General features: G+C 37.1%; 1 protein-coding gene across 3 annotated transcripts in view; it reads left to right on the top strand.

Annotated features, from left to right (window-relative positions):
* RB195_007531 (uncharacterized protein) overlaps window positions 1-27,026 on the top strand; it is a gene marked incomplete at both ends in the record, with an annotated part of 166,133 nt that overhangs the window by 39,469 nt on the left and 99,638 nt on the right. For 2 of the 3 annotated variants that reach the window (XM_064181211.1, XM_064181210.1), the window contains 2 exons: window positions 14,489-14,569; window positions 17,077-17,226. In XM_064181211.1, the coding sequence (XP_064038015.1) occupies window positions 14,489-14,569; window positions 17,077-17,226 (231 nt within the window). Of the gene's footprint in view, window positions 1-14,473; window positions 14,570-17,076; window positions 17,227-27,026 lie in introns of those variants that run through there. The other variant, XM_064181209.1, reaches the window with a different exon arrangement.

The following is a 27,026-nucleotide window of genomic DNA, read 5'->3' as shown; positions in this document are numbered from 1 at the left end:
AAATTCTTCATTCCTCATAATATATCCATGACAAGAATTGCGTAAATTTTGTTTATTTTTCGTAATTCTTCGAAATATTCGTGCACGTCTTTGTTTTTTTTTTGATTTTTTTAAGGAAAAAAAACAATGCCCAGAGTGATTCCCTACAAAGCCAAAGTTTTGAAAAAAAAAACGTCTCGAGCCAGCATGGCCAGTACGGGGGCTCTCTGTGATTTTTCTGGACAATTCTTGATTTCCTTAATTTTCCATCGTCTTCCACTTCTCAATCCCCTCCTGAACTCCGCCCATCCTCGACAATTATTTCTAAACCGTTGTTTTTTTCTGTTGCTCGATTTCCGCCATCTCTCTCTCTGTGGTTTTGTTGTTGGCTGTTGGCCGTCTCGCTCAAAAGGTGGATCCGGTTCCTTGACATTGACTAAAAGCACAGACTCTAATTTCACGCGCTCTTGACCTCCGAGTGTCCGAGCGTTTGACGAGTGACGAAGAAGAATTTTAAGCGATTCCCGACGTGGAGAATGGACGACTATGACCTCGACACTACCGACGTCGACTGGCGACCGATTGACGACGGTTCACTTGGCCAGAAATCGCCTTGCCAGTCATTGTAGTTGCCAGTGAATTCCCATTAAATCCCCTTCTTAGAGTGAATCTTAGTGAATTTTGCACTTGTCTGCCGTCGAGTTGTTTTCCTGGATTTGCTCTCGATGCTGTACTTGCACCACTCGGATGACACTTCCACTCAATCTTAGCGACAATTTCAAGGACTTTTAACCATCGTACTTTTGTGTCGGGGGGAGGGGGAAGAAAAAAACTTGTTTCGAGTGTTTTCTTGCATCAATCATAGTTCGTGAAAAATCCACGAAACGATTGACTCTTAGGTAGCTCTTAGGTACTCTAGCTCGTGCTCTAGCTTGTTCTCGTCACGTCACGTCTTTACAGCCGGGTTATCTCCTCTTGAGCTTCCCGTTCGGTATTTCTAGGATTTTGTTCAGGATCTAGCTGTTTTAGAGTCGTCAAAGGATAAAATTCCCGATCTGATCGCTGGTTGATTTCCACAAACCCAGGAATTTTTTTTTCCTATTGTCGAGAGATTCTGTTCTCTGTCCTATTCTTCAGTTAGCTGTCACAGCTGACCTGATTTCGTTTCTTACGACAATGCGCATGTTCTTGCGTCTATTCATAGAGCTGGTCGATCGTACAGCGTACAGCGAATCGTTCTTTTATCGAAACGATAGTGTGGTCAGCACGGATTGCACATACCTCATTGCCTATTCTTCTATTTTATACGGATTTTTTGAAATATATCCTGTAGGTCGGGTGTAGCGCAGTTGGTTAGAGATTTATGAGAAATTTTATGGACAGAAATAAATTTTCAAATTCCTTTGCGTCGTCGTCACATCAAGTTTTTTTTTTCTGAAGCCTAGTAATAAAATAAATAAAAATAAATAAATAAGCGTAATAAATGGTAATATGAGAGCATCGACCGGAATTTCTTCGCGAAATTCTATCGAAATTTCTGTGGCATTCTATATGGTACGTATGTATGGGGGCGCAGATGTAGCGCAGTCGGTTAGAGGTTACGACGTGGCAGCGCGATCGATCGGAGGTTCGAATCCGCCGCAGTGCTCACCAAACCGCGCATCCCTTCGGGGTCCGGATAAATTGGTATCAGACTTGTCTGAGAGAATAAAAACACTGACTTGACCCATCGGCTAGCCCTCGCAAGTCATTGTGTGGGCCAGTTACGCGTTCGTAAACCTGAAACGATTCTGAATTGAAGTGAACTTGATGGCGGGTCTCAAGCGGATTAAAGCCAAACACTTTATTCGTTTATTCTCTATACTAAATCATGTAGCTTGTACGACCACGAAGCTGCCCGCATTCTATCGCGTAATAAGTCGCATCGTTGGGAAGATGGAATCAGTTGGGGCTCTTTCACAAGTCATTGTATAGGCCAGTTACCCGTTCGCAAACCTCAACGGATTCTGAATTGAAGTGAACGTGGTGGCGGATCCCAAGCGGATTGATTAACGCCAGACACCGTATCCTTTACTCTTATTCTATACGTGGGACCTTCAGGCAATGGTGGCGCTGAAATTTCATTTGATCCAATTAAAATTTCTGTGATAATTTACTTTTAAACTGAGATTATCCGACTCTCACCTCCGTTTTTTTTATTCTAAGCTTAGCTGCTGCCCTGATACTTCACTTCTATTCTTTTTATGATCAACTGATTGAGCTTAATTCTTTTTGGTTTAATTGCTACTTTAATAGATGATCTCTGATTTAACTGATCCTTGATTACCAGTCATTAAAACAAGATTACCTCAAAATGAGTTAAAATAATATTGAGTTAAAATTTCTAGTCATTTCCCTTGAATCCAGCTAAGAATTTTCCTCATCGAGCCGTTCCTTGGTCAATTGACCTAACTGGGAGCACATTCGTCTCTTTTAGATGTAAGAAAATCTTCGGACAAGTCCCAAGCTTGACTTTCTTTGAATCTTAGCATCATAGAGTTTAATTGTGTACTAATTTTTGAGCAAAACCATGAAGGTTATGGGAAGGAGGGTGATTCTGTCCATTTCTTCCTAATTCCGTAAAAAACAACCCAGAAAATGCGGCTTCAAGCGTTCCGGGGCGTTATTTCTCACAACGAGTTCGATTGGAGCGTGTCAGTCTTGTGCACGCGCTGCACCTTCCTGGCCGTTTTTACGGGAATTAAGAAAAATGGACGGAAACAGCTTCCTCCCCACAATCTACGACCCCGTATAGGCATAACCCACTTGAAACCCGCACTACCTCAAATTTTTGCGGTGATACCTTTAGGTGAATGACCCGTAAATAGCATGAAGCATTTCTTATTTTTTCTTTGGATTTTGGATATTTTTCTTTGGGCCCGGCACAGCAGCCGAGGATAATCTCTAAAAACCGTATAACCACCTCATAAATCCCGTTTTAATGGTTTATCGTATTGTCAAACCGTCTGAGAGAAACTGACAGAGGGAATCACTTTTTTACATTTTTATTTTGATCAGTCATCTCTTTTTCCATAAGTTGGGGCTTCCAACTGCTTTCTTTTTGAGTGACTGTGATTGTTAAAACGTATCTTTGAATATTTTTTAGAATATAAATTGCTGCGCTACTGCTGCTTTCCCAATGAAAAGAAGTGCTCGGTTTTCCTTTGAACTTAACGTAATTGTTGCGAGTTCATTTAAATTTGAACCCACTTCTATCTAAGGAAATATCGAATGAGCTCGAATAATTTTTAAAAAAACCCCTGAAGTTGAAATATTTAAAATAAGAATATCATTTTATTCAATTATCTGAAGAAAAGCTTCACCGAACTGACAATGCATGCCATTTGTAAGCACACTTCTAGTCCAGCCAAGTCCAAAAATGTATTCTGTGTGGGACCTTACGTGGTGAAAATTCTAGACCATGCAGATGTGTGTAGATGTAGTATCCCAGGCGTCTTTCCCCTCGATTTACTGTATTTCGGGAAATATCTGAAATGTTAGTAATTTTCCCCGGGTTTGTATTCAGAGGCGGATATATGGCACTTGATAGGAAGTTTGGCCCCAGCTGTGGCGTGTATAGCGGATGGTTCGAAACCGCCCAAGAACCAACCAAACCTTCCACCCTCTTGGGATCAACAAATTGGTAGAAAACTTGTCTGGATGGATAAAAACACTGATTTGATACATCGGGTTGTTCCCGATAGTCATTGTATTGGTCATACACGGATTCCTCAGATGATTGACTTGAACTCGAAAGCATAGACGCATCCCAAAGAGGTTCACTAACATCCGACACTTCATCCTTTCCTATTCTAATCCTGAAAATAATGAATAAAGACAATAAGAGGAGTTTATAATTCTTCTACGAAGACCTCAAAACGAAAGAAAAATCCCCTTTTCTATGTAAATCTATCACTTTGTACATATGTGCTGCCATTGCTTCAGGAGAATTTTTTCTTGCCTTTTGTTCCAGGGGTTTACCGTAATTCGCAAAGATAATTTATGGAAATACAATGCAGGAAATAACAATGAGCTTGATGGCATAGACGTCTATGGCGGCTATGCACTTCGCACAAATTTCCTGGAAATTTTTTTTTCAGGAAAAAAATCATTGAGATGTCCTCGAGTTTTTTGATCTTGATTGATCTACCCAGTCGAAGCACATGGAAGGATGACATCATTCCTTTGCCCCGGTTTATCCGTGCCAATCCATTTCATACCGTTTATTTTTCATTTTTTATAATTTAGAGCGATATTTATTTGCTGAACCAAAGTACCAGGAACATTCTACAGTAACCGTTCTGGTCAAACCGGAACATTACTGTTTCCCGCCATATGTTTGGCCACTTGACTTATAATTACTTCAAAATTCCTTCGGTAAACACTTATTGGTTATGTACAGTACTCGAAAGTTTTCTACCCTTCAATCTGAACCCTCACATACCTAACATTTCCGGTTCTGTTATGCAATTAAAAGCATCACGGTGCGAATCTGGGGTGGTACGGGTTCCAGGCGGGTGCTGTCCATACGGGGTCGTAGATAGTGGGGAAGAGGATGATTTCGTTCATCTTTCCCTGTATCAGCGTAAACGAACGACCCCGAAACACTGTTTCCTACGACGGCTTCTTTTGCAACGGGCCACCATTGCGCCCCGCCCCTGCCTGCGATTCGTCCATGGGTTTTCAACGAATCACAGGCGGGGGCGGGCCGCAATGGTGGCGCTTTCCAAAAGAAGCCGTCCTAAGAAACAGCGTTTCGGAGTCGTCCGTTCACACTGATACAGGAAGAAATGGAATCACCCTCTTCCCCACAATCTTCGACCCCGTATAGGCATTCCGGGGGCCTGAAACTTGTACCACGCCAGATTCTTGAGGTTATGCCTTTAATGTTTGTCCGAGAGATACACATACATACGCGTTATGATCTGTTCTGTCAACTGTGGGTAATTTTCTGGACGGCGAAAAAGAGAAAAAATCTCCTCAAAAATCAACCACAAATTCTCTTGCGGTCTTGGGATTTTTTTTTGGATTTTTCAAGTATACATATTACATCCCGGTAACATCAGCTAATTACTGTAGTTTGAATAGTTCGCAAATTCTTGCTCTCTCCAGAATATTTTTGATTTTCGTCAAAACATATGTTTGTCACTACGAACCACCTTCGTGCGAGTAACCCGTTCCATTTAAGCGATCACATGTTGTTGCTGTGCTCGTTCCTAAACGTCTTGTTGATCTCGTAATGATTCAGTCGAGGACCAGTTGACTCGCTGAGTTGCCGAAATCCTTTAATAGCTGTCGAGGGGAAATTTCCCGAACTACTTGATTCCATTTCATTTCTCCTCTTTTTTATCGTTGTTGTTGCCTGTTTACTTGCTCTCTTTGCCGGAGTTTCTCGTAGTTTTAAAAGTGATGCAGCGGTACTACCGCAGCACATTCGGATGCTACGATAGCACTGCTGGATTTAGTGGGGTGACATCAATAATCGTTTCTTCGGATTACAGTTTTGAAAGGCTATAGGGATCGTTAACGCTTTCGCTATTTAATTTTTTCTGAAAGAAAAATTCCTACATCGTTTGAATTACGATTATTCGGGGTTATTTTTTGTGTTTTCACGTTTAAGGAATTTTTTCGCAGAAACCAAATCATCGTTATAAACGCAGAATTATTTAATCCTATGAATTGTTCTATTTTTCCTTTCCGCTTACAATTTGCATTTTAAGGAAACATCAAAAATGTGATATTTGATATTTCTAGCCATATCTCTGTTTTTTTTTCTGAAATTCATGGAAAACTGTGGAAAGGAAAAATACAAGTGCATGATTGGAAAGGATTCTGTTCCGTTTTTTTTTCGTAAATCCTGGCTTCTTCGTATCTGAACACATTTTTGATGCTTCCTTTAAATGTAACCTGTAAGAGAGAAAAGGAGAAATTTGCCGAATTCAGAAAAAACTTTGGTTGCGTTGGGCTAAATTCTCCGGAAAATTCGTGAAATATAGTAGACGTGACCTGAGAACATCGTCCTTGCTCTGTTTTTCATTCTCTTATGACCGTTTTCAAGGAATCTACCGTAGACATCTCTTTTCCAGGATGAATGCTGTCTCCATTTTGATCTGAGTACCGAAATCACTCACACCGTGGGTGCTTCGCGGAAACACATGCGTCCTTTGAGCACGATCGCTTAGAATTCACTTAGAAATTTAGGGATTTCTGCGTAATTTACACCATCTTAAGCCAAGAATAATATTTTTTTCTGTCGAATAATATGATCGGTTTGGATTTAGAGCACGCTTTCATCCATACAGCTCCTACTATGGTGCCATATTTTTTCCGTGTTTAGCGCTAGATTTCAAAATCTTGATCCTTTAAAGGCTCCTTTAAATGCTTTAAAGGCATCACCCCACGAATCTGAGGTGGTACGGATTTTAGGTGGGGTATTCGTACACGGGATCGTCGATTATGGAGAGGGCGGGTGATCCCGTGCATTTTTCCTAACTGCCGCAAAAAAACGGCCCGGAAGCACGCGGCTGGCGCGCTCCAATCGAACTCGTTGTAGAAAATAGCGCGCCGGATCGCTCGAAGCCGTATCTTCCGGGCCGTTTTTTACGGCGATTAGGAAGAAATGAATGGAATCACTCCCCTCTCCATATAATCTACGATCCCGTATACGAATACTCCACCTGAAATCCGTACCACCTCCTATTCTTGGGGTGGGGATGCCTTTAAGCGCCTTACAAGGAACAGTTAAGTGTCCAGAACCCGCCAATAGATCCGACCTGTTTGTTGTTGTTGCGGCAATTTGTTTTATTTATGTTTATTTGTCCCGCCTCGGGTCCCAAAATGAAGGTGAAGGCCATAAGTGCGTTAGGGGAAAAGCCGTACCCTACTCAGGTGAAGAGGGTTTAGCTGATGGGGTGCAGCTCAAGTGAAGGGGTCCTTTCCCCAACCGGTTCAAAAGTGAAGGAGGACAGAGCACCGGCTCTAACTATCGCATCTATGGTGAAGAAAGTATCATCCATGGAGGAAGAAACCGGCAAATTCACAGCTGGGAGATCAGCTAAGGATACCGCAGTAGTTCAAGATCCAGGAAACAGCAACAAAGCAAGCAATCCGCTTATTTGGCTTATTTTGTCTTAGCCGAGCCCGCATCTCTACAGATTGCGTATTTTCTGCTCGGTTTGGGTAAAATTGTGAAAATTATGCCCATTTCCCTCAGAAAACCCTCAAACTCCTCCTCCACATCCATCCGGATGGTCCATCGGCCACCTTACGCTTGCTTAGGCTTATTTTCCTTTAGCCGAGCCCGCATCTCTACAGATTACGATCGTTTTCTGCTCGGTTTGGCTGAAATAAAATAATAATATTTTTGTCCATACTGTACTCTGGATCCCTCCCCGTCACTTCACATAAAATTGCCACAGTAACGCGTAAATTTCTACCCATTCATCTAGTATAGTCAGATAGTACGTCGTTAATCGCGTCGCTTTCGATTAGGGACTAGTTCGTGGAGTCGTAAAATTTTCTCTAACCTTATAATATACCACAATTTAATCGAAAAACGATCTGACACTGCTCTGTGAAGGACATTTTCTTTTTTAAAAAAAAGAGCTTCTCTAATTTTTCTTTGAAAAAGAGCTTCCTTGTTCCCAAGGTCATCATCGTCTTCTCTGAACTTTTTTATTTGTTTCCTCCATATTTACTAAGTTAATGTTTATTACGTTTATTATATTATGTTTATGTGTTTATTTACTACGTTTTATTTATTATGTAATTTACTATGTAATGTTTCGTCATAGGTGTCCATGGGCAAAAATGATTATGTGAGAATTTCCTGGATTTAGAAAAAATTAATTAATAATTAATTTTTTGTGAATCCAGGAAATTCTCAAATTGTTTAAATTTCAAATGTAACAACACTTGAAATGATTCGATAATATGTAGATAACGTATTTTCGCTGGAATTTCTCCAAATTTTCCTAAGAATGTTTTTTTTTGCCCCAGTTGTATTTTTTTCGAAAAAATCTTTGTTGGATCCTTAATTCGACTGTGTATATCTGTAATTTTTGCATTCTACATCGTAGATTATTGATCAACTAACCTCCGAACTAAAAAATCATGGCGCTACTAGCGACTGCCATCCCATATTAGCGTCAAATTCGAGGCAGTGGGAAAAAATCGTTGATTTTAAATCAATTTTGATCTCTAAACTGATAAATGGTGGATTTGATCGCAAAGGTTATGAAAATTGATGCATTTACTGCACTTAAGTCGATGCCAGGATGATTTGTGCTTCTGGATTGAAGTTTGACTATGAAAAATCTTCTTGGGGAATGAATGAATGAATGAATAAATGAACGAGCGAATGAATGAATGAATGAAGCGAATAAAATAAATGAGATTGAGTTTGAAATAATGCTTTCAAGAGTAGAATTCATAGCGAATTCATAAAACCAAAAAAAATCCTGTTCTGTTCAGCGGACCGTCGTGCTGACCTTTTCCAATGAAAGATGAAATTTCTCCTAAATTTTTTTTTTCGAATCAGGAATATGATTATGATAGAATAATTCTTGCCAGGATTTGGACGGGCCAAATTAATACAAAACGAAATTCGTAGGGACCTTAGTAGGGACCAAAATCACCGGGATTTACTGGATTTCAAACGACCGTTCTTTACTATTTGAAGTAAAAAAGCAGGGAAAAAAACGAAATGAGATCTTTTTTCTAGTCGTATTTTCGGGATTGTGGGATTTTCTTAACGGTTTGCGGCCGTTTTCACTGCATCGTGAATCTTTCATCGCTTTAATCTGTGGAGTACATTCTCTCTTTAATTTAATTAAAACTCCAATTTTTTTCTCTGCTCAATTTCAAGCGATTTGTTTCTGTCAACACCAAACAAAAAATTTTTTCTCTCAATTTTAAACTTCAATTTTAATTAGATTGCTCTTTTTACTAGTCAATCGAGTAATTTCCAATGATTTCTCGAACTTATTTCTGTTCATTTTCATTTCCATCTATGATTCCGTAGTGCAATCGTTGATGAATGTGTCCTCTCCGGCCGGGCATTGAAGGACGCGTCAATAGTATAATTTTGTTGTAATATACGATCACATCTCTTTCGTATTAACCTCATCATCATCTAGTTTTCACTTCAAGATGTCACCTTCTCTAAATCGTCATCGTAGAGGAACTCGTTTCAGCGACTATCATCGTCACGAAAAATTTCAATCGCAACCTCGGTTATCGCCGTGTTTTCATAGGCGTGCGATACCGTGGTGCCTATTTTCTTTTATAATTTTTAGCGAGCTTTTGACAACTTTTACCGACTCTCCACAACCTCCGCGATTCTTTTGTTCTCTAATGATGTACTGGATTTTTTCCGGAAAGAGTCTTGTCTTGTGTAATTGAGATACGGTATCGCATTTGCATGTGCAAATAGTCCCTCCATTCGCTACCATTGAATGGTTAGGGGTTGGCCTTACCCGAAGGTAAAATGAATGGGGCAGGAAGGAGAGTGGTGGGGAAGGGAAACATGAGGCATTTGCTGACTGTTGCTGGAAGGTGACGGGTAGAATTCTGTCAACTTTCGTTCATCAATTCACTCACTCATTCATTTATTTGTTCATTCATTCATTCATTCATTCATTCATTCATCTACATAATCGTTCATTTATTCATTCATTTACTCTCTCCTTCATTCACTCCTTCATTCATTGACTTAGTCATTAATTAATTAATTAATTAATTAATTAATTCACTCAGTCACTAATTCATTCATTCACTTATTCATTTTTTCATTCATCCACCGATTCGTTCATTCATTCATCTACTCACTCATTCATCCACTCTTTTAGTCATTCATTGACCCAGTCATTCACTCATTCATTCATTCATTCATTCATTCATTCATTCATTCATTCATCCACTCACCCATTCTTTCATTCATCCACCGATTCGTTCATTCATTCATTGACTTAGTCATTCAGTCATTCTTTCATTCATTCATTCATTCATCTACATATCCGTTCGTTCATTCATTCATTAGCTCACTCATTCTTTCACTCGTTCATTCATTCATTCATTCGTTCATTCATTCATTCATTCATTCATTCATCCACTCACCCATTCTTTCATTCATCCACCGATTCGTTCATTCATTCATTGACTTAGTCATTCAGCCATTCTTTCATTCATTCATTCATTCATTCATTCATTCATTCGTTCACTCATTCATTCATCTACATATTCGTTCGTTCATTCATTCATTAGCTCACTCATTCTTTCACTCGTTCTTCATTCATTCATTCATTCATTCATTCCTCCAACCATTCAGACTTCATTAAGCTCCCTTTTCTGACTGTTTTCTTTCCTTCTTTTTTTTCTGAAATTCACATTCACTTGTCCTTTTCTCTATTTAATCTGGTTTTTAGTTTAATTCATAGCTCCTATACTCAAATATATGTTCCGCTTTTTTTTCGGGCCCCTTTTTCTCTCTTTAATGCTTTATTCGATCATTCATTCGTTCATTCAGCCGAACACCTACTTATCCACTTAATTGAATGATTAGTTGAATTATTTGCTCACTCATCCAGTCATCTACCCTTTCTTTGCTGTTGTTTTCCTCTTTTTTCCTGCTTTAATCGTTCTATTGCCCTATTGTTCGTTTACTTTTTCGGATCAACTAATTATTTATTTATTCGCTTTTCGTCTATTTACAGACCCTGCCTGTATGCTTAACGTTATTTACTTTTCTTACCTCTTTCTTGTTTTGCCCACATACTTTCTGAGTGCCGTTGACACAGTAGAAACAGTAATTTTACCGACAACTACTGGGAACTGGTTGGATCTGAGCGAGAGAGGCAAAAGTACGAGGCACTCAGTCCAATTCACTCAGTTTTTACGAGACCTGCTGGTGGTGGCTGATTTTTTTCGAAGATATTTCTTCCGTGGTTGTTTTTTTTTCCCAGAAATTTCTTCCGGTTGTTCATTCCTGCAAGTTATCTCATTTCCATTTTTCTTAGCGAGTCAGGTGCTCTTCTCATTTCTCCAAGGAACTGCTTTTCCCTGGATTTCTGTGGTCTTCTACTCGGTCATCTTTTCATTTTTTATTTGATCTCTATTTACTTTTTTTATTTTTCCCTCTTTCTCATTCAGAATTTCTACCTACTTCAAATCACTGATCACCTCAGTTTGTTGTTTACTGCCTTGTTTGGGAAGCAATTTCAATTTATTATTATTATTAGGACTATAATTATCAGGAATTGTTATTATTTTATATTATTACTAAACATTATTATATTATGTTATTTATATTATCACTATTATTATTTTATTTTATATCATTACTAAATATTATAATATTCAGGATTTATTTATTTATTTATTTAGTTGGAATCAAATCTTTCGCGAAAAAGGGGGTGGGGGATCAGTATCGTTTATAGTTTCGTCAAAGACAGCATGTCGCCAAATTTACGATTTTTGGATCGCTACACGAATAGATAAGGGTAAAATTGTAGTTTAAAAATATAAGTTTGGCCCGTCTCGATTCTGTTTATTAATCCTGAAAAAAACGTGTAAAACACGCTTGTGTGATCCTGTCTCCGCAACGATGCAACTTACTACGCGGTAAAACGCGGGCTGCAAAGCCATTGTTTATGTGCCTGATTCAAGTAGTTTAACCGAAATAAACAGCAGAAGTCAGCCATTTGCAGAATCGTAGACTCGTTGCCGGATCGCCCACGTTAAATCAACCGTAATAAATTGTTTCTTAGGGGAGACGGGATCACAAAAACTGTTTCACTCGCCTTTTTCGTGGATTTCGAGGGGAATTGAGCGTGATCCGACTTCTATTCGTGACTACACTTCTACATTTACTTAGTCGATTACTTATTTGTGGAAAAATCCGAACAAAAAATCCAAAAAATTGTCAATTTTGTGATACGCTGCTCTGAGGATCGTTTAGATCGTTTTTTTTTTGCGTCGGTACATATATTGTTATGGTAATTATTGATTTCTTTAAGTTTTAAGGTAGTTGAGGATAGTTTTGAGGTAGATGGAATAAGAGGTCCTGACTAGTAAACCGCACGTACCGTATCACTGGTTAGGTGGTATCTACAAGCATACCCTCCTTTCTCTTTGAACCTTAATTTTTTCCATGACATCCGGACACGGTTTGCCCTTTGCCCCTAAATTTTACCTTAAAATTGGCAACCGTTAAAAATTTGGAGAGATTTACTGAAGCGCCTGTTAAGGTAGGATTATTTTAAAAAATCATCCGAATAATAATATATGCGATAGTTGGAGCCAGAACTCGAAGCCCGCTTCACTTTCGGACGGTTGACGATGGGACCCATTCACTTTGGAGCGGCTGGCGATGGACCCCTCCACATTTAAGCGGTTGGCGAAGCGATCCTCTTCACTTGAGCTGCACTCCATGAGTTAAACCCCTTTCGCCTAAGGTGGGGTCCGGGTCCTGCCTATCGCATTTGTGACCCGAATTTTAGAAGAACTTTTTTTTCGGTTAACGATTCTGAGCAGTTACATGCGTCCACGTAATCCACGTAACACGTAACGTAACGTAAGGTAGTGCTAATTTAAAGAGAACTGTACTGAGGAGGGTGCAAGACAGTTACAGCATTCTTGATATGTGAAGCGAAGCGGAAGCGTCGCGGTTTTGAGTCGGTTTTTTCTTCTCGGCGATGTTGACCAGTTTGGTTTAGAAGGTTTTATTCGTGAATTCCTCAGGAGAATTCCTGGAGATTTCCTAAAAACTCCGCCCTTATCTTGCACAGAATCGAAACCGTTCTTTGACTGTTTGCATCTATGTACACACTACAGTAACCCGACGTTTAGTCATCCTTTAGTTTTCGTTTCTCTTCGCGTGGCCGCGGTTATTTCGTGGATATGTTGTCCTCACCGGTGTAACCAAATATTTGAAGAATCACACGCATCGTAAGGTGTTTCACGTGGGACCCGGTAGCATTTTTGCTTTCTGCTGACGGGAGTGAAAATCGTCAAATAGCACCACGTACTTTATGTGTTCGTTACGCCTTAACCGCACTATCAATGCAGTATTCCAAGCAATCCTTAAGTTTCATTGCGCCGTCCGGATGAGCTGTTACTGTTCTGCAGCGGTGATTGGTGCCCCCCCCCCTTTCCCCCTGGAATACAGAACCGTCTACAAGTTTTTTCGGGTGAATGTTTTCGGGAATTCGCCTGGCACTTGCTTTTTACTGTAAGAATAAGGTTTTTGATCATGATCATACTGTAGGTTTAGTGGATCCTGTTATGTACTGTCGATGACTACTGTAAGATCCAAAGATAGAAGTGGACTATTAAAATTAAAATTAAAATTAAAATTAAATTATTATTATTAATATTTATTATTATTTTAACTATTTTATTTATTAATTATTAATTAAAATTAAATTAAAATTTTAATGAAAACGGAGATGAGGAGTGGATGAAATTGTTCGAGAAAAATCAGTTAATCGACCAATTTAAATTTTTAGATCGCTGCTACCGTATTTTTTCTAATTATTGCTCTCTGGTTTTTTTTTACCGTCTTCGACAGTAAAAATGTGTGTTAAATAGTTCGTCCGTATATTACCTTCCCGGTTAAAGTAAAATCATTATTTTTTTTACCGCATCGTAAATCAATCAAAGGGGTTTGTTTGAACATAGAAAAATATTATAATAATTATTATTACCGATAAGAAGAGAGAATATTCGTTTTTCTGGATTTTTGGAGATTATTTTTTTAAAGAGATTTTTCTTCTCCGACTTTTTATAGCTTGACCAATCACAATGAAGCGAATGGGTGGAGCTCATCATTAGGTCACAACCATTCTGATCTAATTTCCTGATCTTCTCTCCCTTTATCCGATCCCAATTATTTGTAGTTCCCCATCTATTTCAAGTACACATATGCCCATGCGTTATTTTTGGGACAACTTTCAAGTTACAAATAGTTAATTGTTACAAATATGCTGATCTACGATCCTCTTCTGTAGGTCTGTAGCTTTTTTGCTAATGCTTATGATATCTTATGATATAGATTTTATCTTTGGGTATTTTCTTTGTAAACATCACTCTTTGATCTTCTTTATTGATTGATTAGGGAGTTATGGGACAACTATGCTCCTTTTTATTCATTTACGAACTCTTTTAAGTTATTCGCGTGCTGTATTTCCACCTCCTCGGAAATATTAATATACTAAAACAATTTCTTGACTAATTTTACAGCAGCAACATTGAAATATGGATTAATGCACGACTTTTGGGACAATTATTTGATCACCGGCAGAAATACCTAAGCCGACTCTAAAAACTCCCAATTCTTCATCAATTTCCAATCAACAAAATGGAAATTCTGCTACATCCTCGCATTTCACACATTCATTTTTCATCCTAATCGATTATCGATTTTTTTCCGCGAAAAATAGCAACTATTGATTAACAGGGCGCTGGCGCAAGAATGATGCTGGCCGCCGTCAATCCTTATTCATCGTCGTCCAACAATCACTTCCAGATACAGGACGTCACAGATGATCCGGAGGTATTGAATTATTGATTTATTGATTTTTCCTATGTTTGTTTTAGTTGTCCTAAAATATTGAAATCACGAAAAAATCAAATTATTACAAAACAATATGCGACACTAACGAAAAATAAAGTGACGCTATGGGCTTGTGACAGTTGTCCGCTACATATTCACGCATTTTATCTACAGTTTTCGAACTTGTTCTCATAGCTGGCTTATTTTTCATTTGTGGTAGCTGTCCTGAAAATAAGGGCACGTTGTTTGTTTCGTGGATAGTTATGTATGGGGGAAAAACTGCGTTTCAAAAGTGTTCCAAGGGCAACTGTTCCTCCTGGAGCATGAAGCGAGTTCTAATGAAGACCTGATACATTCGCATTAGAACAGTTAAGGAACAGTTCTCGCCAAGATGAGTAGAAAATTTTTGAATTGTCCAGTAACGATATCCACAACAGAAATTGTCCAGTTATCCTACAGTAATCCCTCTAATTTGCTATATTTGTGGCAGTTGTCCTCAAAAGACAAGGTTTGCCACGAGAAAGGTATCTTTTGCTATCTACTGGTTTCTCAGTGGGATTTGTGAGAGTTGTCCAGGGTTCCCTTACAGAAACTTGTGTGTCAAGTTTTGAGAAAAGAAAGCACCGTGTTGATCATTCCACCGTGTTAGATTTATTTATGGCAGTTGTCCTTACTAGAAAAAAATTTCAACTATAGAAAATTAGTTGTACGTTACTTTTGTTACAAAAAAAAATTGGCACGAGAACAGATCCCCTTCCTCTTCGTCTCTATTCGCGTTTCTCCGTAAATCTGTGCTTCTTTCCAAGAATATCCCTGAATGAAATAGAATGTATGTTCGAAAGTGTCAAAGCAAGTGCAATTGGTTTTATGCTGAGCTTTCCGCGTTTTTTTTTCCAGGAACAAAGGCGCGCATGGCTAACAATTTCGCATTAAATCTGCGCCGCGTTGAAGATTCGATCGAGAACGTCGAGCACATGCCGGTCCTGAGCGGATTAGCGCCCCCAAAAAACATCACCAACGAGAAAAAAAAAGAACGCAACCACACAAACAATTTAACTAGACACGGGGGATTTGAATCGCAGCGAGGATCGCATCGGTTCGATTTTGCAGTTGAAGTAATGACGGACATTCGGGAGAGAGTTTAGAGGTGCAAGGAGGGATTGGAGAAAAAAAGAGATATTAATGTAAAATTCCCAGGAAATTTTGATTAGCACAAAATTCCCATGGGAGCATAGGAGGCTAAAGAAAAATGGAAATATTGTGGATTTGAAGACAGAGTGGTGAGGGAAAATGTACTTTTCGTTGCATTGCGCTTGCATCGCTTTAACAATGAAAAAAGAAAGAAATAGTAATAGAAAATAAATTATAATAAAAATCAATTATCTCTATGTTATTGATTAATTCAATTAAATTAGTTAATTAATTTTAATTTTTAATTAATGTTATTTTGTCAGTGTTTGAATGTGGTGATGGGATGAAATATAACTACCAGGGGTAAAAAGACCGAAATGAAAATAAGGATAGAAAAATAGGAAAGAAGAGTAGGAATGAATGTGGCGCGAAAAATCCACAAAGTGGTTCCTTATTCCCCAGATCAAAAAAAAACAAAAACCGAGAAACGCTCAGACAAAATATATGGAAATTTTTGGGAGTGGAAAACGTACCGGATCAACTCATCGAATGATCGAAAAGACAGGAAAAAAATGAAATTATGAACGAAAAATATGTGTATAGGCAGATGAATGAGCCGATTGAGCAGATGAAAAATGGGACCTCGATGGAGAGTGAATGATTGGATGGGACGTAAATGGGTTCCATTAAAGAATCCGCTGGAACGGGATTAAATGAAAAAAACTGAACAAATAAATGAATATTTAAATTATTTAATAATATAATAATGTTAATAATAATCAATAATTTTAGTTAAATTAATTTTTTTACTTTATTAATACTAGTATTGGTATTTAAACGAATAAATATTTTTAAAAAATGAATAATAAGTGAATGGATAAATAAATAAATAAACAAATAAATAAATAACTATTGAGGAAATAAATTGAAATTGAAACAAAAATAAGCAGGCTCAAAAAAGGGGACAAAGAAAAATACATTATCTATTACAATACTATTCAAAAATACAATAAATTCACTTGATTCATCAAATTCGAGTAAAAGTAAAGTAAAGAAAGTAAAATTCAAATTTGAATTAAAGTTAAGTTAATGTTAAAGGGGTTAAAGTTAAGTTTGAGTTAATTAAAATTAAGAGTAAGTAAAATTCGAATTCAAATTATTTTTTTCCCAAAAATGTCTGTTTTTCGGATATTTTGTGTCATATACTCTTCTATTTTTACTAAGTGTGATGACTTACATACGTTTTCTTTGATTTATAGAATTTTTCTAATTTTAAAAAATTAAATTAAATTAAAAAAAATATTTCATAAAAATATTTTTTTCACAAAAATATATTTAAAAAAATCTTTTCTATTACTATATCCTGGCTATTCCAGTACTCATCATACGGAAATGAGAATGAAGCACCAGAAGAAGGCGCATTGGTCGAGTATTGCCGACTCGACAAGCAGAAACAGCCGAGTGTTCCACGAATTTGTGACGCGTCTACAGTAATTTCGGCAAAAATTCGAACACCACCGCTTGTGGTAAGTTCACGACGAGTTTAAATAAATAAAAGAAAAGAATGGTGCCAGAAAAATGTTGTCATGAATTTTTTCCGATTTTTTTTCGGTTTTTTTTTTTCATTAAGCGGTTTTTCATCACCTCAGTTCGAAAAAACCACGAAAATACGAAGATGCAGGATATGCAGCAGTCGACTATGGATTTTTTAAATGTTGTGAAAATTGGCACAAGATGGACGAGAACATTTGTTTTATATTTTTTGGACAGAATCGATATTTATTTGTTCGCTATTTATTTTTTTTTTCAAAAATCTGAAACTCATTATAAGCTGTCTTTGAGAAAAAAAATGCAGAAAAAAGGAGAATTTCCGCGGTTTCGAAAAGTTTTGCTAGAACTGGTACTTGTTGTAATCTCTGACATATTTTTAAGTAGTTTGAAAAAATATCCTACTTGTTTCGAGGAGTTCTTTGCATAACTGGCGGCACCTTTATTCAGTTAGGACTAGATGCTTGATGTGCTGTAGGGACCAGTTCTCGTTTGCATCGTGACTATTAACCAACGTAAATTTTTCGGTAAGAGATATTGATTTTGTAGCTCTACTGGTGGGATTTCCAGAGGAGACAGGAGAGTTTTCCAGTTAGTTATGAAAAAAATCATAAAATAGTTATAAAAAATGGTATAAGTAGATAGTAGTTATAAAAATTGAAAATAATAAATAATAATAACCAATTAATTGAAGTAAATCGAGGAGAAAAAATATGCAGAATGTTTCAAAATGGAACGAATTAAAAGACAGCTAAGGGGGAACAGAACTTGTGCAAGTGAAAATATAAATTATTATTCAAAATAGTTAAAAATAAAAAAAAATTGAAAGAAAATAGTGAAATAGTTTTTCAACACCTCAGACGTTCAATTTTGATCATTTTTATTTACCTAGTAGTTGGTGACTCGGCGTTTTTCAAATAGTCAAAAATTCTAGCTCGTTCTCAGCTTTACAGCTGATCATAGGCAAGGCATCTCAGGAACCTTTTGTCCTTTTCCTAGGAGAAAAATAGGATAGGAGAAAAAAAACGCGATTTTTTGTTGTTTCCATACTATGCCTTGTTTCTACTGATCTACCTTTATGGGTTGTTCAAAAAAAGTAGATTTTTTTTATGATGATAATATTTTAGTGATAATATTTATGAGGATTATTTTCATGCGGTTAACTCGTTATCAACGACGTTCACAATTTTTCAGCATCCTATCACTCAGGACCGATGATATGTTACTAAATTTAGAAAAATAAATTAAATAAAAAAAAATAAAAAATAAATTAAAAAAATAATAACTAGTATAGTGTAATTATTTTCAAAAACAGTAAATAATAAAAAAATGTTCCAAAATTCATTGTATTCAGCTGCGACATCTTTGAAATTCAGGAAATCAAAAATTAGAAGTCATTAGTGACGAAAAAACTAATTTTTTTTTCATTATTGTGATCTAGAATTGTCTGGAATAGTTTCAGGGTCTAAATCAGGTAATAATAATGCTTTATTGGTATTCCATTTTACTATTTATATAATTAATAAATTAATAAATTGACTTGCAGTCTGACCACATCCGTTTAGGAATTTGTCGTCCAAAAATATAAAAAAAAATCTATAAACAATAGTATAAAAAATGTATAAATAATGATTAGTGTATGTAATTTTCAATAATATTGTAAATATTGATTGCTGATTTAAACATTGAAATATTAATGCTGGTAACAAATATGAAATAATCTTATCTTCTATTTTACCATTTATAATTTTATAAAAAACTTTTTAATAACATTGTGGAATATTGACAGCTGATTTAAACATCAAAATATTAATGCTGCTAACGAATATGAAATAATCTTGTTTTTGATTTTTAAGTTTAAGAAAGGAACAGTTGTTTGATTTTTTGTTTGGAAGCCGGCGACGGCTGCGTTTTATGTCAAGATGTAATTTTAAAATAGTCTTCCTGACTATCCCAATAATTCGGTTAAGTCAACCCAGATTTGCAGTCCAACCTCACTTCGCTTCGGAATTTTTCGTTCATTTTCTTCTCAGTAAATTATTTTCTCAGTAGCAGCTTTCTTTCTCTGGAATTCCCTGGACTCCCTGGCTCTCATCAAACTCGTGTTTCGAGGATATTGAAGTAATTTGTTTGGAATTCTGCAATTTTGCGTGTGACATAGTAATTTCCTCTGATGCTCTTTCTGTAAAACTACGTGCTGTAATTTAAATTTCTAGCGTGATGTCTAGTCATTTGTGGATCACAAGGACGGACCAAAAGAAAATCTGTGCAATTTCTGATTTCTCTAAATAGAGCTGTGTGAAAATATGTTGGAAAATTAGAAAGTGTACGATTTGTTGAGGCAAAAATTCGACCCGTGTTAAAAAAAACGTCTCAAACCAGTATCTGGATTTTCTAAATTTCGATTTTCCACGCACTTGCAGAATAGTGATCTTTTTGTATAAACGAATTTCTATTTCTCTAAAAGAACTGGAAAATATGTTGAAAATTAGAAAGTCGATCTACTGAGGCGCAGAGAAGCAGAAAAATGTTCGAGACGTGCCGTGGTTGTATAAAAAGACGTCTTCAAACTCAGTGATTTCATGGATTTTCTGGGAAATTTCTAGGATTTTCCACGCGATCTTTTGCATGAATAGTGATCTTTTTTGTATAAATCTGTGAATTTCTGATTTCTCTAAATAGAACTGTGTGAAAATATGTTGGAAAATTAGAAAGTGTGCGATCTACTGAGTGCGCAGAGAAGCAGAGAAAATGTTCGAGACGTGCCGTGGTTGTATAAAAAGACGTCTTCAAACTCAGTGATTTCATGGATTTTCTGGGAAATTTCTAGGATTTTCCACGCGATCTTTTGCATGAATAGTGATCTTTTTTGTATAAATCTGTGAATTTCTGATTTCTCTAAATAGAACTGCGTGAAAATATGTTGGAAAATTAGAAAGTGTGCGATTTATTGAGCGCGCAGAGAAGCAGAGAAAGTGTTCGAGACGTGCCGTGGTCGTATAAAAAGACATCTTCAAACTCAGTGATTTCAGGAATTCTCCAGGAAATTTCTAGGATTTTTCCACGCGATCTTTTGCATGAATAGTGATCTTTTTTGTATCCAAAGAAAAAAGAATCGTAGAAAGAAGGGAAACAAATCGTAGAATCGTAGGAAGAATCGTAGAAACCATGGAATATTTGATGTTTGAGGTTTTCTTTTGTTTTTTTTTTCAACGATTCGTAAATAAGACTGTAGCTGAATTGTTCCGCAGGAGAAAAAAAGCGATGGGGAAAGTGTCAGATTTGCTGCTGAGTTGTTTTTGTTTATTTCGCTATATGTCAGTTTTTGGTTCCATTCGAAATCGAAAAACGAGTCGACAAAATCAGGGACGTGGACGAACAAATTCGGCATCGGCGTCGACATCCTAAGGGAGTAACCAGTCACAACAAACCACTGCTTCGCTTTCGTTCGTTCGGCTTCGGTTTAACAGCTTCACACACACACAACCCGCTCGCTCGCACACACACACTCACTCGGAGCTGCTCCAGCTCAAACTCATCCTCCACCACATCCGTTGATTCGTTGATCCTCGAAAGTTCTCTTAGATGTATGTAGTGGATGTGAATGTATGTCGCTGCTTTCACGGACGTTTTTCGGACGGATTCTTCAGAAAATTCGGACCGAAGACTAATGAGGTGCTCCTCATTCGTTCGAGAACAAGCGCTTTCTGTTGTTCGGACAAGGTTCGAGGAGTTGATGAGTGTGTGTCCTCCTATTCCTCCTATTCCCGACGTAGTTTAGTCGCGCTTGATTAGGATGAGGCAAATGTTTTTTTAGGCTAACATGGTCGTGTGGTGATACTCGCTTTGTTGTTACAATTTTAGTGACTTTGTCTTGATTCCATCGGCATCTTTTGATCCTTGGGGGGGGAATTCGGGCGCTAGTAGCCTCCTTGCTGGGTTTTTTGTCGAATTCTGCTAGTGCTACTCGCTTTGTTGTTGAAATCTTTGTGATTTTGCTTGTTTTAATCCCATCGGTATTCTTTGATCCCCGTGGTGGGGAGTGAGAGGGGGGCGAATTCGGGCGCTAAGAGCTTTCTCACTGGTTTCTCGGTTTTCTTTTATCCCCGTGGTGGGGGATGAGGGGGCGAATTCGGGCGCTTATAGCCTCCTTGCTGGTTTTTTCGTCCCATTTTGCTGGGGTTTCTTCCAAATTTTCAACGCTAATAATTTTCGGAACTGCCTACGATGTTATTCCATGGACATGATTAATTCCCTTAAAGTTTTCCGCGTAGATAAACATTCTTCACGCTTTTTCCATAAGGATTTAAAATGGTAATCGAATTTTGTATTTGCGATACTAAATGATTTTCAGTTTTCTTCACCATTTTCTTTTCAGAAAAAAAACTGAAAAATAAATTTTTGACAAACTAAATACTAAAGTAATTTTTTTGACGAACCATGGAATCTTTGATGTTTTGGCAGGATTTTCTTCCACGTGCATCCTCTTATAGAGATGATATGAATACGGTATTAAGCATTTACCTGTCACCCTAATTTTTCCTGAAAATGGCAAATTAAGTTTTTTTTCTATCTTAAATTCTTTTTTTTTTGCGAATGAGTTTCTTCCTAATTTCAACAACAAAGCATCGAAAAATTTTAGGACTGCCGTCACGTTTCTTTTTTTTTAACTTAAGCGAGAACTGGTCTCTGCACATCTGTTCAGGTTTTATGAGTGCAGACTTTCTTCATGAAGTTTTCCATCTAAAATGCCTTCTTCACAGTTCCTGCATTGAATCGAAAGAGTACTTGTTGGAAGAGTTAGTTAAGTAATACTGTTCGATTACGTATGCCGGAGACCAGATCTCGCTCAGTGATTCAATTTTCGAATAAACGTTTGCAACACAGTTTGTGAAGAATAAAAATAAATAGTAAAAGTAATTTAAAAAATAAAATAATAATAATAAAAATGATAATGAACGCGCAACTTGTTGAAGCAAAATCTTATTGTTCTCTACCGCTACGGCCAGTCATTTCTACAGTAATCCGAAATTCAAGTCATAAAATGTTGCACCTCATTATTACTTTTATTTTAATCCTTGAATTTTTTTGGACAGGTCTACCAGTGATTTCTGCTATGTATGTAATTTCTTTGAAATTTTTTTTCTTTTTTCTTTTTTTTCTCTCTTTTTTCCTTTCTTTTTTTCTCTTTCTCTTCTCTTTTTTTTTATAATCGGGGCGAAAACGAAGTGAAGCATGGTGCAGTTGCGTAGGCGCGACTGCGCTCTAAGCGACGGGCTGGAGACGGCAGTTTGGAATCGTGGTGGGACCGAATCGCGAACTGTGCAACGAAGAGTGTGGTGCTAACGAGAACACGATCCTAACCGCTACGGCGCACCGTAGCGCTTCGAGCGCAGCCGCTTACGCAACTGCGGCGAGCTTTTTGTCGTTTTCTCCCTACTATACTTATGACGTCATCGTTCTAGGTACATCATGTGCAAATACGGTTTCTTTTTCTTACAGTACTGTATAATTCGCAACGTTGCGAGTATTCTATGCAACTAGCATATTTTATGCACAGAAGAATGTCCCTGCGGAATTTCTCCACCACAGTTTTTGTTGCGCTGTTGCAGAATTTGTAGTCTACAGTATGAAAAAAGTATTTGCTTTGTAAAATATTACCAGTACACGAACAGTGGGAAATGGGAATAATTTTAACTTTGTCAAGCTCAGTGTTCCCAGGGGAGTCGAGATGTCGTCGAGGGCGGAGTCAGATTTCTGCCTCGCTAATGAGGAGTAGTTTACATTTTTTTCCGCTGTCTGGCGATTTCTCTTTTCGGGAAATTTTATCCTGAAAAATTCTACGTGCGACACTACGTTCGATTGCTTGGAATTATTGTAGTTTTCGGGGGAAAAAACCTTCTTTTGCTATTTCCGATAAAAATTGTGTTTCTCTAACTGTCTACGTCTCTGTTCTTTCTCACAAATTCTTGGATCATCATCAAGGTACGTTCACGTTCGTAAAATAAGGTGACCACGTATACATACATAGCTGTCGGCCATTTCTCATCCGCATCGCTTGATATCCATCGTTTATCGTCGTGTCTACGTCTCTCCTCATCCCATACTGTCTACTGGCTGGTACACAATGAAATCTCTATGAATAAAAGAACAAATAACCAGATTATTACGCTCTGGATAATAACAGAGAGGGATAATTTAATAGAAAGACGGATAGAGGGCGTATTTGTGCTCGGAGCTTTCATATAAACGACCACCGTCACCACCGTCCCCATCGCCATCGCCACCATCATCTACCGTACTGTCTATCTTGATCCGTAAAAATGCGTAGTACCAGTTGTACAACATTTGCAAACGTCCAAACATCGGAATGGAGTAAATCGTTGAGAAGCAGCTCCGTTTCCACACCAAAAATCGTCCAAGTCATTAAAAAGGTATGTTTTTTTAGAGATTACCACAAATTTTGATATGAGTTCTGATGATAGAACGATTTTTTGGACGCTGGGGAAAGGTGTGCTCGGTTAGTAGTGATTAGCGAAAAATGGGGACCAGTTCTCGTCAATTCTTCTCTGCCAGTATCCAGTAGCGTTTAGTCAACTGGGTGAAAGTGCCCTGAGGAATAAATGGGCCCTGTAGCATGTACTATTATCCAGAGGAACTTTCCCATGGATAAATGTACCATATTCATTCGCACTAACAGTGGAAATGCTCATTCAACAAATAGTAGGTCCCACAACGATGTACCCTGCACTGAGTTTCCGTGAGGAAACCAAGAGAATAATGTTAAATAGCACAATTAGACGATTTTAACTCGGCGATGATTCCATTTCCATGGTATTTATCCTCCTGAGGGCAAATATACGGAATACAGGCTTAGGATAAAGGCATCACCCCAGGAATCTTGGGTGGTGCGGGTTCCAGGCGGGTAATGCCTATACAGGGTCGAAGATTATGGGGAAGAGAGTGATTCCGTCCATTTCTTCCTTATCGCCGTAAAAAAAACGGCCTGGAGGAAGCGGCTTCGAGTGTTCTGGGGCGCTATTTTCTTCGACGAGTTCGATTGGAGCGCGCCAGCCACGTGTGCACGCGTCGCATCTTTCGGGCCATTTTTTTTCGCGGGGCAATTAGGAAGAAATGGACGGAATCACCCTGCTCCACATAATCTACGACACCCGTATAGGGATAACCCTGGCGAAACCCGTACCATCCCAGATTCATGGGGTGTTGCCTTAATTGTCTTTTTTAAGGTGTCCTAGGCTTTTTCGACCCACAGAAGTGGCTCGTTCAGGACGGTTACATTGCTGGGGAACCGGGATTAAATCATCCAAGCGTGGACCGATTTGTCGGTACGGAAGATAGCCGGTGTCGGGGCTTATTTTCCGTTCAAGAATCAGAGCCAGACGTCGTATGTGACGTTTGTGAAATGGCCCGCGATTATGATGGACGTGGTGTGTTTCGTGTGCTCTCCGCTCAATATACACATACACATGTGTGTCCGAATGTTGGATGTCCACATGCTTACTGCTCGATCCTCGGTCCTCCTCGTTGAGAAAATCTACGACCCACAATTTTTCGGAGAATTTTCTCTTCTTTTTCGACGGGGCGAAAAATTCCAAATCTAATCATTTGCATAGGGCAGGGTTTTTTTCTCTTTGCCGAAGAAAAACTTTCATAGAAAATGAAATAAAATAGTAATAAAATCCATTAAATCCATTAATCATTTGTATGTAGCAGTGCTCCTTTTTTTATAGAAGAAAAACTTTTTGTAGAAAAAAAGTGTCAACTGATACGGGCGTTATCAACGATTTTATTTGCATGCAAGGTGAATTCTATGAAATTATAATAGTTTTCAATTGCTGAGGTGCTTGTGTTTATTTTACCCTCATTTTGCTAATTATTTCAATCGCTTTCATTATTTTCTGGTTTTCTAGGATTTTTTCCTCTCTCTCTCTCTCTTTCTCTCTCTCCCTCTGAACTCTTTCGCTAGAAAAAAAAATAAAATATAATAAAGATAGAAAATAATAAATATATAAATAATGATAAAAAAAAATATTAGCGGTGGCTGAGTTTCTCTTCTCCGAATCAGCTGTTTCTGCTCCGCTCCGAATGAGTAGTTTTCGAATAACAATTGCTTCGAATTGCACTTTTTATGCCCGCTAACAACGTTTTGACCTTAGCGTTATTTCCAGGCGATCGAATGTGGAGCACCGGCTAAAAATTCCGCTTTTAAGACTTTCACTGATATATCTGTTTATATAAGCCACTTTGTTGTATGTAATTTCTTGGCGGATCCTTTTTTTTTAGGATTCAGCTAACTTTCTTTTTAAGTAACTCTCTTTAGCAAATCTATCCATAAGCTATATCTTTGTAGACTCCTATGCTTGCCACTTTTCCTATAATATCTTGCCAAATCCTGGAATTTTTTGGAAATCATATAGAAATGAAACCTATGCCTGCCATTTTTCCTATAAGATTTTTCCAAAACCTAGAACGTCTTCGAAATTATACCATTATTTCCTATAATATCGTCCCAGATCCTAGAATTTTTTTTTTTGGAAATTATGTAGAAATGAAACCTATGCTCGTTATTTTTCCTACATTATCTTGCTAGATCCTAGGATTTTTTTTTAGAAATTATGTACTATACATAAAAGCATATAACATAACATGTAACATATACATTAAAATGTGTAGAAATGAAACTTATGCTTGCCACTTTTCCTTTCAGGAAACCGTTTTTTTTTCCAAAAAAGAAAAGAGGACCTAGAACTTTTCGGAAATCATATAGAAGCGAAATCTTCATCCCAGAAATTCTTGGATCACCGTAGGTGAAAAAATTGTCGTTTCACTATGGCAACGGTAGTAAATTTTTTTTCGATTCACGACAATTTCATCGCATTTCTTCATCGTTCCTCTACGGCAGCACTAAGCTGCCCGATAACTGTTTATTTGCAAGGAACTTGACGAATTTCCAGCTCCAAATTTTTGTACTCTGCCTGTTTTTTTTAACCATCAATCGATATTTACATATCTTTAGATATTTTAGGTTTTTTTCAAATCACTCCAATCTTCCTTTTCTGTCCTCTTGAATGTTACAAATATTTCGAAAATTCAAAATTGAAGAAATTATCTTCAGATATTTTAGGTTTTTGTTTTTCAAATCATTCCAATATTCCTTTTCTGTCTTCTGCAATGTTACAAATATTTCTAAAAATTCAATATTGAAGGAATTTCATAAAACAAAAACCAAATGAGAGTAGCTAAAAAATAAAAAACAGAATTTAAATGATTAGAGAGGGATTTTTATTTATTTATTTATTTTTATTTACTTTTTTAAGTTTTTGTTTATAAAACTAGTACAGAAGCAAAAATAATGAGTAAAAATAAATTTTATTTATTGTAAATCTAGAAGTGATACTTCTATATATATATATATATATATATATATATATATATATATATATATATATATATATATATAGTTACAATTTACAACACCATTTACAATAAATAAACAAATAAATAAATAAATATATATATATGGTATTCTGTATAAATGATATTTTGCTTACTTATTTATTTCTTCATGTCATACTGGAGTAGAACGAGAGCGAGGGACGAAAAAAGAGCAGAAAATTGGCGAAAAATTTTTTTTAAAGAAAAATTTAATTTTTTTCAACACTCGTTTTAATGAGAAAGGGAGAGGAGAGAGATTTATGGAAGAGTTCAATGGGAAGATGGAAATTTTAAATAGTAATAAATTTAAAAGATTTGATTT

This window comes from Necator americanus, chromosome I (genome assembly GCF_031761385.1).
Source record: "Necator americanus strain Aroian chromosome I, whole genome shotgun sequence".
Taxonomy (NCBI): Eukaryota; Metazoa; Nematoda; class Chromadorea; order Rhabditida; family Ancylostomatidae; genus Necator; species Necator americanus.
The sequence above is the reverse complement of the archived record's forward strand: the minus strand, read 5'-3'. Positions and strand labels throughout refer to the sequence as shown.